Source organism: Dioscorea cayenensis, chromosome 5 (assembly GCF_009730915.1).
Source record: "Dioscorea cayenensis subsp. rotundata cultivar TDr96_F1 chromosome 5, TDr96_F1_v2_PseudoChromosome.rev07_lg8_w22 25.fasta, whole genome shotgun sequence".
Classification (NCBI taxonomy): domain Eukaryota; kingdom Viridiplantae; phylum Streptophyta; class Magnoliopsida; order Dioscoreales; family Dioscoreaceae; genus Dioscorea; species Dioscorea cayenensis.
This window is the reverse complement of record NC_052475.1, coordinates 27,403,966-27,423,239: the sequence shown is the minus strand read 5'-3', so window position 1 is coordinate 27,423,239 and position 19,274 is coordinate 27,403,966. Positions and strand designations below refer to the sequence as shown.

Below are 19,274 nucleotides of genomic sequence, written 5' to 3'. Positions count from 1 at the left end.
TAATAATTGAGATTTTTTTCTAAACGTTGGTTTGATTTGGCAATTATAGATTTTCACGTTTACTGCTTGCTTGCTATATGGAGCCCCAACAAAAAGAAATTATCAAAATTTTGATATTCTGATTTTATCCCATAATATAGCATCTTATCAACGTCCCTTGGTCTAGTAGAACAGCACTGAAAAATCTTATATAAAATATTTATATTCTACCGAAATAAAAAAAATTTAAATTTTAACTTATGTGAAATGAATTGGAAGATATGTTAAAGTACTAATTGCGTACTAGTGCACGTACTTAAATAATTTTTTTTTAAATTCTTTTAACAGATTAAATAACAAAATTTCAAGTAGTTGTATCAATCATATTTGCTATATTTATATTTGTATTTATCAAAAAAGATAAAATTTAAAATGTTTTTCTAAAAATTGTTATAAAAGTTTCTTTGTTTTTATCTAATAATGATATTTTTTTTAACTATATATTATTAAAAAAATTGGGTTGTTTTAAAAAATCAGAGTAAATTAAACGGTTCTTATTATATATGATCTGTCTATATTTTATAAAAATAAAAAATAATATAGCATCTCTATTATGAATTTTCTTTTCTATAAAACTTCATTATGAATATTTGTTTTTATTCAGTGAAACTTTAATATTATTTTTAAGATTTATTTGTATAAAATGACAAATGATTTTTTTTTTAGAGAAAGGACAAATGAACTTCATTTATAATGTAAAAGATCGGAGTTGAATTTTCAAGAAATTATGCTGAATTAATTTCCGAAAGAAATAAAATTCAAGGGGGCTTCTACAAATAAAAAAGAATCCAAGGAGCAGAGTGAAAAAAAAAACAGTGAAAGCTGTCCTCCATGGCGGGAAGCCATGGCTTCAGCTCGAGCACCAAGCTCTTCTAAAGGAAGCCATGATCAAAGCTCCATCGTTTAGAGTTCTCCAATGGCCTCGCCTTCTATCAATGGCCGCTCATCTCTCATCGGAGATGGGCGTACATGCTCTCAATCCCACAAAATTCGACTCTTTTTTCTATGCCCGAGCCTTTCAATCCTGCATTGCTGAATCTAATCCGTTGGCCGGAGGATCATTCCATTGCCGAGTTCTCAAGTCTGGCATTCATTTGGATTTGTTTTGCAAGAACATTCTTATGAATATGTATGTTAAAATTGGTCATCTTGGTGATGGCCATAAGCTATTTGATGAAATGCGTGAGAGAAACATGGTTTCTTTTGTCACCTTAATTCAAGGCTATATGCAGAGTGGTGAGTTTGGCATGGCGGTTCATCTCTTTCTCCGAATGCATCGTGAAAGCCACGAGCTTAACCAGTTTGTGTTCACTACTGTCCTCAAGTTGTTGGTTTCCATGGAGTTGCCAGAGCTTTGTAAATCCGTGCATGCTTGTGTTTGCAAGCTTGGCCATAGTTCTAATGTGTTTGTTGGTGCTTCCATGGTTGAGGCGTATTCACTTTGTGGAATGGTAGATGAAGCAAAGATGGTGTTTGATGGAATTGTAGGGAAGGATATTGTTGCTTGGACTGGAATGATGGCTTGCTATGCTGATAATGACTGCGGCGAGGACTCCGTTGAAGTGTTTTCAAAAATGATGAATGAAGGGTTTAGGCCAAATAACTTTACACTTACTTGTTTGCTCAAAGCATGTGTTTTGCTTTCATCACTAGAGCTAGGCAAGTGCGTTCATGGTTGTGCAATTAAGACACAATATGAGTCTGATCCTTATGTTGCTGGTGCGCTTCTTGATATGTATGCAAAATGTGGGGATGTTGCAGATGCTCGTGCAATTTTTGAGATGGTTCCTCACCATGATGTGATCTTTTGGAGTTTTATGATTGCCCGGTATGCGCAGAGCAATGAGAGTGAGGAGGCACTAAAGCTTTTCCAGCGAATGCTTCGAGCATCAGTTGTTCCCAATGAGTTCAGCTATTCAAGTGTTCTTCAAGCTTGTGCTGATTTAGGCGGGTTGAAACTGGGAGAGCAAGTTCATGGTCACATTGTGAAGGTTGGCATTGAGCAGGACATTTTTGTTTCAAATGCACTTATTGATGTCTATGCTAAGTGCGGAAGCATGGATACAGGATTGGAGATTTTCGGCGAATTGAATGATAAGAATGATGTCAGTTGGAATACAGTGATTGTTGGTTATGTACAGTTGGGTTATGGAGAGGATGCTCTGGGACTCTTCCTGGACATGCATGCCACTCAAGTCCCAGGAACTCAAGTGACTTACTCTAGTGCCCTTCGGGCCTGTGCAAGTATAACGGCTATTGACCTGGCCAGTCAGATCCATGCTTTGGTTTCTAAGACCTCATTAAGTGATGATTTTGTTGTTGGGAATTCATTAATTGATACTTATGCTAAGTGCGGCAGCATTAAAGATGCTCGCAAGGTCTTTGATTTGATGAATGAGCATGATGTGATATCTTTTAATGCTATGATCTCAGGATACGCTATACATGGTTTGGCAGAAGATGCATTAAGTATTTTCAGTAAAATGAACCAAATGAATGTTAGAGCTAATGCTGTGACTTTTGTTGGTGTTTTATCAGCATGCAGTAATATAGGTCTGGTGAAAGAAGGTCTATCTTACTTTAATTCTATGACTCCGGAGTATGGCATTGAACCGAGCATTGAGCATTATACTTGCATGGTGAGGCTTTTAGGTCATTCTGGTCGCCTTGATGAAGCTGTTAAATTTATAGAAAAAATTCCAGCAGAACCTAGTCTGATGGTCTGGCGTGCACTTCTTGGTTCTTGTTTGGTCCACAAAAATGCTGAGCTAGGACAGATGTGTGCAGAAAGAGTACTTGAGATAGAACCTCAGGATGAGTCTACATACATATTGTTGTCAAATTTATATGCTAAAACTGGGCGTTGGGACAGTGTAGCTCTCACCAGGAAATCCATGAGAAGCAGGGGAGTAAAGAAAGAAGCAGGTCTTAGTTGGATTGAGATTCAAGGTGAAGTTCACTCTTTTTCAGTGGGAGATAAATCACACCCTGACTTGAGGCTGATCAATGCAATGCTGGAATGGTTACACATTAGGATCAAGAAAATGGGGTATGTCCCAGAGAGTGATGTAGTATTGCATGACATTGTTGAGGAACAAAAGGAACAATTACTATGGGTACATAGTGAGAGGCTGGCATTAGCATTGGGACTTCTTAACGTTCCACCTCGTTGCCCTATCCGGATCATCAAGAATCTCCGCTTTTGCTCTGATTGTCATACCGCATTTAAGTTAATATCTAAAGTTGTTCAGAGAGAAATAATTGCAAGAGATGTGAATCGTTTTCATCATTTTCACAGAGGGGTATGCACATGTGGTGATTATTGGTGATGGTTTACAATCTTCAAGGAACCCAAATTAATTCTATTAAACCAGAAAAACCTCAGTGAGAGCATATACATTGTTGACCACATTTGCTAGAAAGGCCTCAGCAAGTACACGGTTTTTGGTGAAACACATTTGTTAGAAAGCACTCAACAAGTACAGGTTTTTTGGTGAAAACATTTGTTAGCAAGCCCTCAACAAGTACACATTTGCTAGAAAGGTCCCTTCTTGGAAGTGCTACCAGAAGCATCTTATTGGTATTAGATGAACTGCAGCTCTTTTGTGGCAAGTAAACTGTTAATCTCCTTAGAATTGTTCATATAAGAATGAGATTCCTTTAATGATTTGCTTGCATGATACAATGCACCATAAGTGTTATATTAAGTTACTGTTTTCTAAGTTTTCAACAATGACCATGCTCATACAAGTTACTGAGAACAGTCACTAGATTTGAATGACATCTCAACTATGTCTATATGGATACTAAATTGTATTTCACTTATTCAAAACAATTACTATTTAGATTCACGTGTTTACTTGATTTTGTTGGCCCATTTTCTGAACTTATACTTGATGCATGTTGTCTAATTTTGTTTAAATAGAGCCTTAGAGACTTTAGCACATGCATATGCAATTCCATTTTAGCCTTTTACCCTAGTTTGGTTTTTACCAATCAAGTATAATTTTTTTCTACAAAAAGTTATAGACCAGATCAGGATCTCATTCTGAATGAGTTCAGGAAGCTCATTCATCATTATTAATAAAAATATGTCGATTCAATAATGAAAGTTGGTGTAGTTTTCATGATAATCATAAAATTAATATTTGAGGACTATTGGAAGGCAATATTATTATTTTATCTTACAAGGTGTAATATTGCAGCATCATCAAGTCTGCTTCAGAGATTAATTAATCTGTCTTTCATCCACATCTCATTGTCAGTTGAATGATGCCGAATATGCCATAGGTATGTTGCATTATTTGACCTGTTGTGCATGTTATTCTTGAAGCCTAACAATTGGCTTCTACATTTTAAGACTGCAAGTCATCCTTGGCAGGAGAAAAAGAAACCTTCCTAGAATGGTTAGTCTACTTAATAGAATGCATCACAGCACAAATATTATATTGACTTAGTTAACAACAACCATATTTATTCATTCAAGAATGAAATTATCGCATGCCTTTGATTGTGTTTATTCATTTTCTGAACTTACATTTTATGCATGCTATCTTATTTCATTTAACTTAGAACCTTGCGATTCTAGTGTTTACCTCCAAAATTTATTTACTTTGGTTTTTACCGACTAGTATCATATCATCTACAAAAGTTATACACTGAAAGTATCTCATTTTGAATGAATTCAATAACCTCATTCATTACTGGCAATAGAAATAGATTGACATGATGTTGAATCCTGGTGTGGTTTTCTTAATTATAACTTTAATACCAGAGCATTATTAGAAGCCCATATTATTTATCTTACAGATATACTCATTTTGCAGCATCATAAACCCACCCCCCTTCAGAGATTAATCTGTTTTTCATCTGCTTCTCAACATTATTATCTGAATGTGTGTGTGTGTGTGTGTGTGTGTGTGTGTGTGTGTGTGTTCACAAGATACTGATCATGTTGCCTGATAAATGAAGGGCCCAGGTCAGGGAAACATGATCAATTTCGTTGATCATTCTCTCATCGGTGTGTTACATTATTTGACCTATTTCACTTGTCATTCTCATCCCTAACCCTTGCACCGCCTTCCACGTTTTGTTTTAGTGTTGCATTTATGTGATGTGAAAATATGCAATTTGGAATATACAGCATGTGTTGCTATGTTGGTGTAACAAGGTGTAAGTTTGAAAATCAACTAGATCAAATACATCAATAACTTTATAGTAAAGTATGGTTGTATTTTTGGAAATTTATCAGTCTCATAATATTTTCTTCATTCTTTTTCCTTCTACAGCAATTCATTCTCTGGAATATCAAATTCTTCATAATCAGAATTATGACTAGTGACATCTCTGTTGGTGTAGACACTCCTTTACCTACCATTATTCTTAGAAGCAAGGCAACCTTGATTTTGTCTTTGAACTCTAATCAGCTTCTAGATTGAAAATTTTCTGAAAAATTTATAGAGACCATCTTATATATAAATAACCATAAATTGTGTTAGTGATTAAAATTCTAGCTTGATATAATATATATTAATTAAGTTTGCATGTCAATTACCTCTTCAGGGTTAGACTAAAACTCATTTACTCTATGATTTAGCATTTAATGATCAAGATCATTTCTCTAAGTAAACCATTGTTTCTGCAGATATGTTCTCAAAGTCTGTCCGACAAGAATTACCGCTATCACTCAAAAGATTATGACCCCGAATACAAAGATCATGACAGCATTTGAGTTGAATCTGTTGTTTTCAAAAGCATTCTTTTGTTTAAAGGCATCCAGCAAACCATATCAAAAGCCAAGACGTTCTTTGGATTTAGGTAATCCCAAATTGTGACTGTTTATTGAACTATTTATTTATATCAGTCAAGTTTTGGAGAATAAAAAACAATGTGATCGCTATCCTTTTTATCTAATTGATCGTGTGAGAAAACTTGTGGCCATTCATATGATAGCTGATGCACTGATTTCACTGGATTATAAACATAAGTCTTCATAATTAATTCAAATGAAATTGATGGTTATATTAATTGTGTCATGTCTCACTCTGAAAGCTTTTTAGGGAATGTAAGGTCATTCAAAGTATAATGCAATGGGAAGTGCATGATGGTGAGATAGCTTTTGCAGCAGTTGTGCAGTTTTGGCAACAAGAACACTTTGATCATCCCAAACTCCTCCCTTCCAAAAAGGAAAAGGTAGCCAGCTTTCTCTCCAGCTTCTCTCTTTTCACTTTATTTACCTTCACTACCTATCATCATAAACATTTCTAGCCACTTTCATATATCAAATATATACACACAGAATGTAGATGTTAATTTCTATGTAGTGTAGAACATGCTTATAAGTATCTAGTTAAATTGATTTTCATATCTTTTACTGTTTAACAAGGGTTATTCATAACATATTATTCAGATGTCTAATAATTATAATAATTTTCAGACTTAAGTTAAGCATAAATAGGTTGTGTCAGCCCAACCCGTTTTGTCACTTAAGAGAAAGAAATTAAGGGGAAACTGGACGTACGTGTGGACCATGCATTGCTTTACAGGCTATCAATTCAAACTCATGTGTCACCTTTTCATGGTTCCTAGGAGGCTAGGACCTTCTATAATTATAAACTCTCTAAAATAAAGCTTGCTTTAATTCATGATAATCCAAGGAGAGGTGAATAATGTTTTAAAGTTTGTGTGCATTAATAACCCAATTAAGGTTCCATCTTCAACTTGTTAGTGCTAAATTAACAACTTGAAACAAAAGGTGATCATTGCTTAGTATTGTTTGCTTTCAACTTTGAAGGAGAAGAAATTACAGTTGTAGTTTGATTTATTTGTCTGAAAAGTTTCTGAATATCAAGTGATGAATGATGCTTGAAAAATAATAGTGTTTGTGTGTAAGTGGGACTATATCTTATCTGGTTGGGTCCCACCACTTGAGGATTGAAGAGTTGAGACCAAGTTAACTCATCACCTCATCCTTTTTTTTTATTTTTTAAATAAAGATTTATAATAAAATAAAATAAACTTGATTGACATTTGATCTGTATATGAGAGAAAATAAAATATAGAGATCTATAGTTAATGTAAAGGTCTTAGACTTGATAAAATCTTTTTATATATCTTTTAATGTGTAAATGAATATACAATGGTGGGTGATCATGATTAAACAAGCTGTCATAACTAAGTAATAAATCTTCAATTTAATTTATGATAAATTTAGTGAAAATGAAGAAAGAAAATGAGTGTGTGAGTGTGAATGTTCACAAGATACAGATCTTGTTGGATGATAAATGAAGGGGGCCAGGTCAGAAGGGAAACATTGATCAGTTTCACAGAGCTCAAACATCTTTTCTTGTCTCTTTTAGTGCTCTACAAGGATTGATGAAAATATGGTACCACATATACTGACAGAGAAGATGTGTGGGGAGAAGAGAAGGACTTGGGGTTTTTCTTCTTGTCATTTGGTGCAATGGAATGAACTTCTCCAACAATATATATAGACACTTACAAAATAAAAAGATTAGTGGGATATTATGTAGACCTAACTTGTACTACTTCATGAAGAGACTCACCAACTCTTTGCATGCTTAGGGTTAGGTTTTGCACATGTATATATTAGTGCTGTAAATAGTAATAAAAAGTTTTACAATAGAAGGGCAAGAAATGAAGAAGATGTAGCATATATGCATGGGAAGTCTCAACTTAATTAGCATGTCCCATCACTTCCAAACATTTAGAACAAATTAGGGTTCATATATACTTCATAACTATATATCAAAGTCCAAAACCCTAAAAGTGACTCATATATATGACCTTTAATTTTAAACATATATATATATATATAGAGAGAGTTATTGACAAAAGGACATAAGAAGAATGAATGAATGAATGCTTTAGTTTAAAGGGAATGGTTGTTAGATAGAGAGAAAGAGAGGGAAAATAAAAACTAAATTAAGGTACTGATTTAAGAGTTCATATAGATTGATCATACATAGAGGCCTAACAAGATGGCGACACATGATACCAAACTTTGGACAAACAAATATATCAATAAAGTAAAACTAAAGGAAGCTCACGAGCTCATGCATGCATTGTTATTAAAAATCTCATGCAGGTTAATAAGTTTCTTATTAGTTCACATGTAACCCTTTATATATATATATATTTATTTATTTTATTTATTGGTAAAGAAAGCTAGAAGGATTGGTCTAGATCATGTTGAACAACTCTTTTCTTAGCTTTAATTTGTTTCCCACTTGTTGTTCATCTCTTCTTCATGGCTTCTTTGATTAACTCTCTTTCTCACTGTGCTATATATATTGATGACAAGGTGAATGATGTGAGGATGACGTGTAACAATGAAAGTTAGGGATGTGGGCTCAAAAACCTCAAATATTAAGTCATTCAAATGGTATTGCTTTGTATGGTGGCGAAGGGACTCCACTAACCACTACCACTTTGAGAAGGACATGGCTCACACTCTCTCTTCAGTCTTCACCATGATGAGCCCATGTATATATAGCATCCTATATATATATATATATATATATACACTTTTCCTTACAAAGAGATTTGTATATACATATATATATATATAATTTGTGCTTTTGATTTGTATATATGTATCTATATATAAGGTCTAGGCGGTTAAGTATAGGTGGACCTTTTCTTTTTCTATAATTAAAAAAACAATTTTTTTAATAAAAAATTATAATTTTTTTTACTCAAAGTAAACTGTTAATTGTTGAACTGTTATACATTGCATTCTAAAAATTATATATAGCAACCTAAATAAGATATGTAATTGCTCATTTATTTCTGTTTTGTATTTTTAAAAATAAAAATAATTTTTTTATGGTAAAAAGTAAGAAAAACTCATAAAATGATATTGACAAAGATGAAATAAGTATTTTATATATTTTTTGAGTTTAATTTTATTTTATATTTGTTTTTTTTTTAATAAAAATATTGTATTTTATCTCATTTCAAATGTGAAATGTGAGAGTATATTTTTGCCGACACATAAAAAGAGAAGACAAACAAAATAGGGCAAATACAAGGAAGTGTAAGTTTGACTTGACAAACTATGTCCCTTTCTTCCTCCTTTCATTGTTCAATCATAAAAAATAGACCACTACTGAGATTTAAATTTGCAGGTCTAACATGTCCATTCATTGTGAAAAATCCATTGCATCTTCAAGAAACTCCAACATAAAGGACATGATCCAAAATTAAACAAGATGAAAAATTGAAAGGCTAATTGTCATTTGTCACTCAAAAAACGAGCTAGCTCTTATACATGGTCAACAAACTTAATTAAGCTCTCATTGGACATGGAAAAGATCCCATCATCTAATTAATATGCCCATGCCCATGCATGCATGGACATTTATACTACGTGTCTGAATGACACGTACTCATCTACAAATATGTGAATGTGATCAATATATATCCCCTTCAATTATATCTTGATTCTTTTCATGGTAGTTGGTAGTCATTTTTAAGCTATATATATATATATATATATAAAATAAACCAACACCATTATACATGTCACAACATAGATAAACAAAACATTAAAAAAATATATATTAATTATATATATGAGAGTATCTTTAGTCTTTACATGGTTAATTAATCTTTAGCAAGCGATGTCGAGATGAGATTAAAAGAGAAGGGGAATGAGAATACTTGTGATGGATACTAAACATATAGTTTATATAAAGTAAAGCAAGTATCACATAATTGTCACTTAGTGTGAGTCCTAATAATTATGCTTGTCATTAATTAATTAACATGGAATATAAAATTATAGTAATTAAGAATCTTGCTTTTTGATAAACTTTCTTATCAAATGGCACCCTCTCTCTCCCCCACTATGAATGTGAACTTAAAGAAAAATGCCAATTGCCATGGAAGGAAAAGGATGAAGAAGGTTGTGAGCTAATAAAGAGATGAAAACTCATGGTTTCAGAGAAGAAGATAAGAATTTATATATGAAATGTGAAAGGTGGCCAATTGAAATCTTTTTCATTGTGACTTTTTTTTTTTTTCTTTCTTAGGAGGAGAGAGTCTCATATAAGAGAATCTTGGTGGCCACCTTTTGGTAGAAAGATATCTCCATCAAACCCTAATTCTTACTCATGCTTTCATTCCAAGCTTAAGTCACTCCATGCCCATGCAAACATCAATGCCCACTCACTATGCCCACACCCAAAGTAAGAGAAAGAAAAGCACATCTCTCATTACACACTGCACCCACTTTTGTCTTAAGGATTATTTATTTTGTATAATATTATTAAAATTACATAAAAATATTATGACTTTCAAAAGTTTTGTTTAGATACAGTGTTTAGTATTTCTTTCTCTGTTATATAGCAATAAAAAAATAAATATATGAAGGTTAATCTACTTTACCATTATTTCATGTAAGGTTTTGATGGGACATGATGCTTGATATAATCATATCTTTCTCCCAATAAAAAATCAAAATGAAATTTGATGGCCAATATCATCACACTCACCTTTTTTCCCTGTATAAATTATAATACAATGATCTAATACAAACATTTACATAATACACTTATATAGGTGAACTTTTAGTATTTTATATAATAAACTGTTAAAATTATAATATATAGACAATTAATAAACATATATGTGTGTGTGACACTGTCTAGAGGAAGGCATCATGCACAGAAGGTAATGTTTCTCTTGAACAAAACATAAGCAAAGAGGCTCCATTTTGTTGAGCCAACTTTAGCTATACACTAATAATTACAAGAATGTGACCTTTTGTGGTTTTGACTCTCTCCCTCTTTCTTAAACAATCACTACTAGTACTCCCTCTACATATATAATTATTTGATATCCATTTTTACATCTCTTTGCTTGCCTTGCTTGTTTTGTTTCCTCTTTTAACTCATCTTCACTCAAAAGGAACAAACATATATATCAAATTTTTAATGTCCATATATATGCATAGATAGTTGTACTTGATCATTCTATTTAAAAATAAAATTTTGAGTAATAAAATTATCATATAGTTTAATTACGATTGTAATTAGTATGATAAAAAAAATTATTATTGGATAACATGTGTATAATCCTTTGGAATAATTGTGGAAAGACAAAAAAAATTAATTAAACACTTGCTAAGATTGCATTTATTTATTTGAGCGATGCTATTTACCGAATAGATTTCCTGGATGACATGGATGCCCAACTTGTCATCCACATCGTTATCCACGTCATAATCTTTTTTTATATAAACTTTAAATTTGAACCTTAAAAATTCTTAAATACTTAAAATTAAGAAAATATATATAAAACTATATTTAAAATCATAAACCCAAATACTACAAAATCTATACCCTAAAAATCTAAAAATTTAAACCATAAATAATAAATATTAAACCCTAAACTCTAAACCCTAAATCCTATGCCCTAAACCCTAAACAAGAAATCACAAATCCCTGCGGGGGTTTGTGATTTCCTGTTTAGGGTTTAGGGAGGGATTTTTGGTTTATCATTTATATATTTATCTTTTACGATTAAATGTTTAAATTTAGGATTTAGATAATAAAGAAAAATTAAATTTTTTTTAAAAAAAATATAAAGAAAGAATGCGTGGAAGCTGACATCCATGTCATTCGGAAAATCTATTCAGAAAATTTATTCGGTAAAAATATCATTATTCTTTTTATTTTATTTTATATTTAAAAAAAATAAACCATAAACATATTAAGTTAATTGTGTTTATTTCTTGTTATTTAAGATAGTTATATATTTAATATATATATATAATATTAATAATTTTTTTAAGCCATAAATTTAAGAAAAAGTTCACCGGGAGAAAGAGGTACCCATTGTACGGCGTGCTCAGCACGTGAGTAGCACGTGGGGATGAGACTCTCACCATCGCACCGTCAAATCAAGGAGAAGGATTTGATATGATTTGCGGGGTCCACCCGTTACTTATTTGTCAAACCGCATCTGAACCGTTGGATTTTCCATCCTCTAGATCAGTCCTGATTCCGAGGCAAAACCCCCCATCGACACTCAAAAAATTCTTTTCCCTTTTATGGAAATCTCTCTTCTCAAAAAATAAAAATAAAAAAAATAAATAAATAAATAAATTTGAGAATACAAAATTGAAAAACCTAAACCATTTTTATTTTTAAAATTATATATATATATATAAACTAAAATTTTCTTTCCGGTTTCGCAGCCGGTTCATGATGATGATGATCATCATCATCAAGGAGGGCCAAGGGGGAGGATAGACTGTAAATAAGGCAACGGTAGAAGGGCATTCTCGTAACGTCGTCTCTCCCGCCAATAGAACCGAGTCACGACAAGTATTCCCGTGGGTCCAACATAATACATAAACACGAAACCATCCCACGTAGACGACATACTCGATATTTTTCTATCTTTTTTTTTTTCCTTATTAAAATTTCAGTCATAATCTAAATATATTAATAATACACACGCATATTAATATATATAATTAATATCAACATATAATAATGTTAAATATTTAAATAAAAAAATAGAGAAAACATGCAAGCGACTTCCTAACTTTCTCTCTGTCTCTCTACGTATTCCATCTACTAATAATTCTGATTCTCAGACCTTTAAAGGGAAAAAAATAATAAATCACGGAAAGTAATAATTTTTCTCAACATTCTTAACCAATAAAAAAAACACACAAACATGTACAATAATATCTCTCTCTCTCTCTCTCTCTCTCTCTCTCTCTCTCTCTCTCTCTCTCTCTTTATCTGAAGCTATTTCATCTTCACAAGCTTCCAAAGGAGGAGAGAAATAGAGAGAGGAGATCCAAGAACCCCCTCTCTTTTTATCTTTCTCTCAGCTCCATTAGTAGCTAGGAAGGGAGAGAAATTAGAGCTATTAACTTCTTATACTTTCATGGCCATCTTCATCTCTTCTTCTTCATCTCCTTCTTTTTCTTCTTCTTGTTTTTGTTATAACCCCAACATCTAAATAAAAAAAAAACCCTGCTTTCTATGGATTTATCATCATCACTAACATCATCATCATCATCATCATCTACATCATCTTGTTTTGCTTCTTCTTCTTCTTCAAGTGCTACAATAAGGAATTTGCAAAAGATCAACACTGACTTTGATGGAGATAAGATTGAGAGGTGGAGCTGGGAAGGGTTGACGGCATGAGGAGATGGTCGGAGCGCGTAACCTCCTCCGGCGGCACTACGACAGCTATGGTAGCTGTTTTAGTGACACAACATACAAAGACTTCCACCAGCTCAAGTCTTCCATGATAACAAATTTAATGGCAGAAGAGATCTCAAGAACAGGTGGAGGAGATGAAGAAGACGAAGAAGAAGAAGAAGAAGACGAAGAAGAAGAAGAAGAAGAAGAAGAAGAAGAAGAAGAAGAAGAAGGAACTAGTTCTAAAGATGTAGATGATCATGAGCCATGGTTAAGGTTAAGTATAGGAGGGCAAAGCTCATCTGATATCCCAGCAAGAACTCAAGAAGAAGGTAATGGTAGTCAAGGGAGAGGAAGGTTAATGGAGCTTCAGTTGTTTTCAGATAGGCCAACGGGGGGGCATCTACAATCGGTTAGTCCTACAATAAGGACAGGTAGGACACCGGCCGGAATGATGATACCTTTCTTGCCGGCGGGGGCAGTGAGGCCGTGGGGCTTCTTCACTAGTCAAAGTCCTGTGTTTGCAAGTAGTGGTTCTACGTCTACACCACCACGCTTTGATTACAGGCCTTATATTTACCCACAGTGGAGTTTAGGATCACCGTCGGTGATCGCCAGGAGTTCGATGGCTAGTAGAATGAGGGTTGTTAGCCCACCAAGACGGCGACAAGCCGGACTTTGGTTTATGCTTGAGCCAGCTCAAAACCAGTGAGTTAGACGTTTATATATATATATATATATGTTTCTTGGTTTTGATTTGATTCTTTGAATGATTATAGTGTAATGGTTGCACCTTGATGATTTAGATGGTGGTTTGTTTTTTTTGTTGGTTGAATGCAGAGAGAGGGAACCTTTTTTGCCTCAGATACCTAAGAACTACTTGAGAATCAGGTACTGCTAGCTAGCTATTGACCTTCAGTTCTCTTTTCATTCATTCCCTTTTGTTGTTCTTTTTCTTTGTTTTGAATGCCTTAAAATGGAGTTTATGTGGCTTTCAGAGATGAGAGGATGACTGTCAGAATGGTGATTAGATACTTGGTAAACAAGCTTGGATTAGAGGATGAATCAGAGGTAATATAATGTGCACCATTATCTTATCACATATAGATATTATATATATTACACACACACACACACACACACAAAAAGAAGAACTTGAGGTGGAATGGTAGCCTTCATGGTAAAAATTTTAGGTGGGATGTATGTATCTAAGAGGTACATCAATATGAGAATTGATTGGGGTTCACTGAGCTAAGTGTTGGGTAGAGGGTTGGCTATCAAAGGGTAGTGATGGGTTCATTTAGGTGGTGTGTTTAATTAAGAGATGGTTTAGCTTTTAATCTTTGTTTTATTAGCTAGCTTAAGCTTGGAAATGTAGTCTTATATATATTGCTCTTTCAAGTGTGGCATGGGTTGAATGGAAGAGACATGATTAAATGAAATCAGATATTGATTAGTAGAATTAGTAAGAATTAAACTCCAATATTTATTAGCTCACCTACCATTGCTTGAAAGCTATGCACTAACTATTTTGTAAGAAGTTTATTTTTAGTTTCTCTGAACCATCATATTAATAGTACTATTGAGATTGAAGTATCAAAATTAGCTAGTGTGAGATGATTTAATTTAATGCAAAATGTTGCCAATAATTATTTATTTTGGATATATAGGCTCTGGTTAATTAATTAAGGTGTGATATACATGTATATTATAGATTGTTGTGACTCTAATTCTGATTATATATATTCACTTGTTCCTATAATGTTTTTGGACCACAATCTTTCAACATCCCTTGATATTGTTCTCCTTCTATTTGAATGAATGAAGATGTTAATTAGAGAGGATGATATCTCCTCCAATTTTGGCCTTTCATTAATGTCTTAATTAAACAAATATGCCAGAAGATCAAATAGCTAGAAATCATTGTGTAATAGCAATTAGATTAATATTAATGGAGATAAATAAGAGAACATCTTGAAAAGAAGAATATTCAAAGAGATTAACATTGAAGTGATAATTCTTAATTATGCTACATATTAACTCGGACATTTTGAACACTGAAGTAATTTGTTGGCAAATCTGATGTTTTCACTGCACAGTGCCATATAAAAGTATTAGTTATAGCTTTAGGACTTGGACCAACTCAAAGTTTCCATCCAAATTGGAAGTTTCAACTAATTAAAGAAATGAAAACTAGAAAGACAACTAAGTATTAATTGTCAACAAGACCATAGCTTGAACATGCATTTTCTTAATTCATATATAAACTCCTCAGTTTATTCTATAAATATATAATATTCCATTAACTCACATTTCTTGTTAGTGCAAGCAATGCCTAGTCACTTGCTTGTACATATAAATATATGCATATAATTTATTTTTTTTTTGGTTAGCTTGGGGTCAATGAAATTGCACGTTTGTTTAGAAAACAATAAATTTAAATTTTCCATTAATTCTTAATGACAAATCATCAAGTGTGGACTTTATGCACAGATGATACACCAACCCAGAAGCAAGGCATATATATATATATATCTTTAGTGCCAACTTATTATATATAAGTTTATTAGTTAAGTAGTTGTTTTTGTTCATGTTGCTGTGAAGAGGTTGTTGCATGGGCATCGATCATATATCAATAGAGAACGTCGTCATGCTCACATCAACCTCAGGTCATCCTAGAGATAAACAAAAGAAAGGTTGGCCTACATGAAACCCTAATAAGTTTGTGGTTAGAGGAGCCATCAAAGGGTTAAGTGGTGCACTTGCACTTGCACTTGGATGGAATATAAAAGAGGGATGAGAAATGATGATCATAAGTTTAGAGGGGGGAAAACGAAAAGAAAAAGAAAAAAGGCAATGCATGGGTGGGAGATGAATGGAAATGTGAAGCATGAGAATGATTGGGAAGTAGTTGGTGATTATCAGGTAGGGAAGTGGGTGTTGTGGCCATGAATATTGGAAATGGAATGCATGGAAATCTGGAATATTGGAATGGAGGAGGCGTTGAATAAGTAGTGTATATATATATATATATATATATATAGTGTGACTTGAAATAAAAGCATGGGTGGTTTGTGTTTGTGTTTGTGTTTGTGTGGGAGGGGAAGGGAATGTTGACTTGCTTTCATTGCTACAATAAGAGAAAAAAAAAAAAGATGGTGAAGGACGTGATGAGGAGGGAGACGTGCATGAGGATTAATGACTTGTTGTTAATTTGGTGGTGTGGTGGACACCCTGAAACTTTTTAGAGATAGAGAGAGAAATAAGTAGGAAGAGGAGGAGGAGAAGAAGGAGATGGTAGTTCAAAAATTTATTATATGTAAATAGCGATATTAATAAAAAGAAGATGATGATGATGATAAAGAATCCATTCATCCTTGTTGCTCGGCGTGCATCTGGGATCTGCCACCTTCCATCCTTGGTTAACACATCCTCTTTGTTTATTTGTGTCTTTAGTCTTTGTTTGGAGAGAAATATAAGAAACAGTACTGGAGGGGCGGGAGAGAGAGAGAGAGAGAGGTTATATCAAAAATAATAAATTTATGAATAAGAAAATCAAAAGAGAGGATGGGGGGTCCTTGTAGAATGATGGGGATGGAGAAAGAGAAAGGAGAGGTGGTGGGCAGCGTCCCCATTGTTTTTGTTTGTGGGGAATCTCCACATCTCTCTCTCTCTCTTTCTTTCTTTCTCTCGTGTTTTATTATTCATCTTTCAATATTCTTCATCATAAAATTAAACAATTATAACTTATATTTTAGTAACCAAAGTGAAATTTGATTTGTAACATTTACAGCATAATAGTATGAGCATAGGACTGACAGTTTTTGTTTTGTTTTGTTTTTTTTGGGGGCTTTGTTTGGAAAAAATATACAGATAGAGATTAAGTGTAGAGGCCAACAGCTTCATCCTTCATTGACATTGCAGTACGTCCGAGACCACATCTGGTGTTCCCCGGAGATAGCGGCAGAGGAATTCCCGGCCACCGCAGCAGATCATGTGATGACTCTGCAGTACAGTAGGCCAAACCAGATCATAATAACCATGACGACGACCACGATGACCACAACAACAACAATGACATCTCTTGTATAATTCAACTGATTTTTGCTGATTCCTGCTCTGTTTTTTGTTCTTTCATCTGATTCATTGAGAACAACAGCTTGGAAACAGCAACAACAACCAAAAAAAAACCAAATTTTGAGGAGGAAGAGATTGGCAGGAAGCTCACTGTTTCCAATGCAATAACTGGGTTTGAATTTCATCTGTTCTTGCTTCTCAATGTTCAAGCATGAAATCATATCAAGAGAGAGAAATGGGATGAGATTGAGGCGCAGGCCTGGGGAACATGATGCGATGGACAAGAGCAAAAGCCAGAGTTTATGTGTTTTGGTGAGGTAGTACACACACACCTCAGTGTTCCAGTCCTGCAACACAGAGAGGAAATAATTTCAGTGCTGAAAGATAACAACAAGAAGCTGAATGCCATGCACAAGTAGACATGAAAATCACAGAGATGGTTAAAAGAAAAAAAATAAATAAAGGGTGGAGATTTCGGAGAAGAAAACAAAGCTGAAGGCATTGTTGTCACGAGCCTCTTTCTCGCATTTTGATCTGCAGCAGGACTGGTGGATGGCTGTAAAAATGCAGAGGTAATATAAGTAATCAAAATAGAGAACAAAACCAGCTTCAATCATGCAAATTTGACAGTTGTTGTACCATAAAGGAGGAAAGAAAAGAATAGGGAGTGTGTCTGAGAGAACTGAAATCCTGATCATGGAGAGACAAAGAAAGTGTGGTTAGAGGACTGCAAACCTTGAGAAGATACAAAAGTGGCTTCAATGGTACTCTTGGCGTGCAACACTGTGATCATAACAGTCTAATGTCAATGTCAATGCAACCGACAAAAGGATAAGGAAATAGAGTCAAGAGATTCACATATATTATTTCCAGGTAAAAGACATAAATCAAACAAAAGGGGTATTGGTTCTTCCTTTGGAGAAACCAAAATGGAAAGATAGAGTAAAAATAACACTGTTGTGACTGGCTCACTGAATGGGAAAAAGAAATATATTCCACTTGTAATAATAGCCAGATGCCTGAACCTCAGCTCCACAGTAGATCCCGCTTTAAAAGTCCATCTAGAAAAAGAGTGAAAACAAAAAACCAAAGATACACATAACAAGCTCCTTGAAAAAGAAAAAAGCAAGAATGAAGCACTTACCTGGGCCAAAATATTTTGAAAGGGATTCCTGATATCGCGTTGCTTGAAAAATATGTATATAGATAGACAAGAATGTGCTGGTCATTCCGTCATCATACATCAAACATCATGCATTAAAAGCCGACAGTATACATGAAGAAAAATTGAAGACTGACAATGCTAAATTAGTTCTTGCAATGAGATAAACTGAAGGTTCTACTTTCACTCAGTTGGTTACACTTGCTTGAAGACAAAAAACAATAGAAGATTACTAGAACATTTAGATAAACTCTAACAGACAATGCTCACCGGCACAACTGGAAGCTTAAACCCTATTCTTCAAGCAATGGCAACAAATAACTCTTCCAACTGATCATCCAAGAAGATCTCCCAGCTGAAACAGACCATGCACCAAGAAGAAATTGCTTTATCAGAAATATAGCAGTTTTAGTAAGGTCAGATGCTGCCTGAACACATCATTGAGAATATAGGAGTTGCAGGAACTGTAAAGTAAACTGCAGCATGAATATGCTTCATCGGAATCCATAACTGTAATGAATGATGTTTGATCTAAATATAAATTAATGTATGTCAATTATCAAGGGAGAATTGAAAAAACTGAAAAAGACATAATGGCATTGTAACACACTAATACTTGATAAGAAATGAATGGTTGTGAAGGATACACCAACCCAAATTAGTATTAGTGAGATTGGGCTCAAGGCGTAATTTACCCAGAAGCTATGAAAAAATAAATAAAACAGTCAATACATCCAAAAAAATTAACTGAATGCTTGAGATCATCATTGCAAGAATCAGAACACCTTCCTGCTTCAAATATGTTG

At 33.8% G+C, this 19,274-nt stretch overlaps 2 protein-coding genes across 5 annotated transcripts; both read left to right on the top strand.

Moving 5' to 3' along the window:
* The first annotated feature begins 847 nt into the window (after nucleotides 1–847).
* On the top strand, nucleotides 848–8,683 carry LOC120260387 (putative pentatricopeptide repeat-containing protein At5g13230, mitochondrial). Of its 4 annotated transcripts, none has more exons than XM_039267858.1 (5): nucleotides 848–3,619; nucleotides 4,245–4,329; nucleotides 5,684–5,856; nucleotides 6,099–6,231; nucleotides 8,363–8,683. In XM_039267858.1, exon 1 carries the CDS (start codon nucleotides 924–926, stop codon nucleotides 3,366–3,368), a length of 2,445 nt encoding a protein of 814 aa, XP_039123792.1. In that variant the 5' UTR covers nucleotides 848–923; the 3' UTR covers nucleotides 3,369–3,619; nucleotides 4,245–4,329; nucleotides 5,684–5,856; nucleotides 6,099–6,231; nucleotides 8,363–8,683. The 4 variants fall into 4 exon arrangements, with proteins under 4 accessions (XP_039123792.1, XP_039123790.1, XP_039123793.1 ...); XM_039267856.1 differs by having other exon boundaries at nucleotides 848–3,651; XM_039267859.1 differs by having other exon boundaries at nucleotides 848–3,651; nucleotides 6,091–6,231.
* Nucleotides 8,684–12,818: 4,135 nt separating this feature from the next.
* On the top strand, nucleotides 12,819–18,998 carry LOC120261054 (histone H3.v1-like). The gene is made up of 4 exons (XM_039268725.1): nucleotides 12,819–13,937; nucleotides 14,070–14,120; nucleotides 14,228–14,300; nucleotides 17,103–18,998. The coding sequence occupies exons 1-4, from the start codon at nucleotides 13,237–13,239 to the stop codon at nucleotides 17,319–17,321; spliced, it is 1,044 nt and encodes a 347-aa protein (XP_039124659.1). The 5' UTR covers nucleotides 12,819–13,236; the 3' UTR covers nucleotides 17,322–18,998.
* The last annotated feature ends 276 nt before the right edge of the window (nucleotides 18,999–19,274 follow it).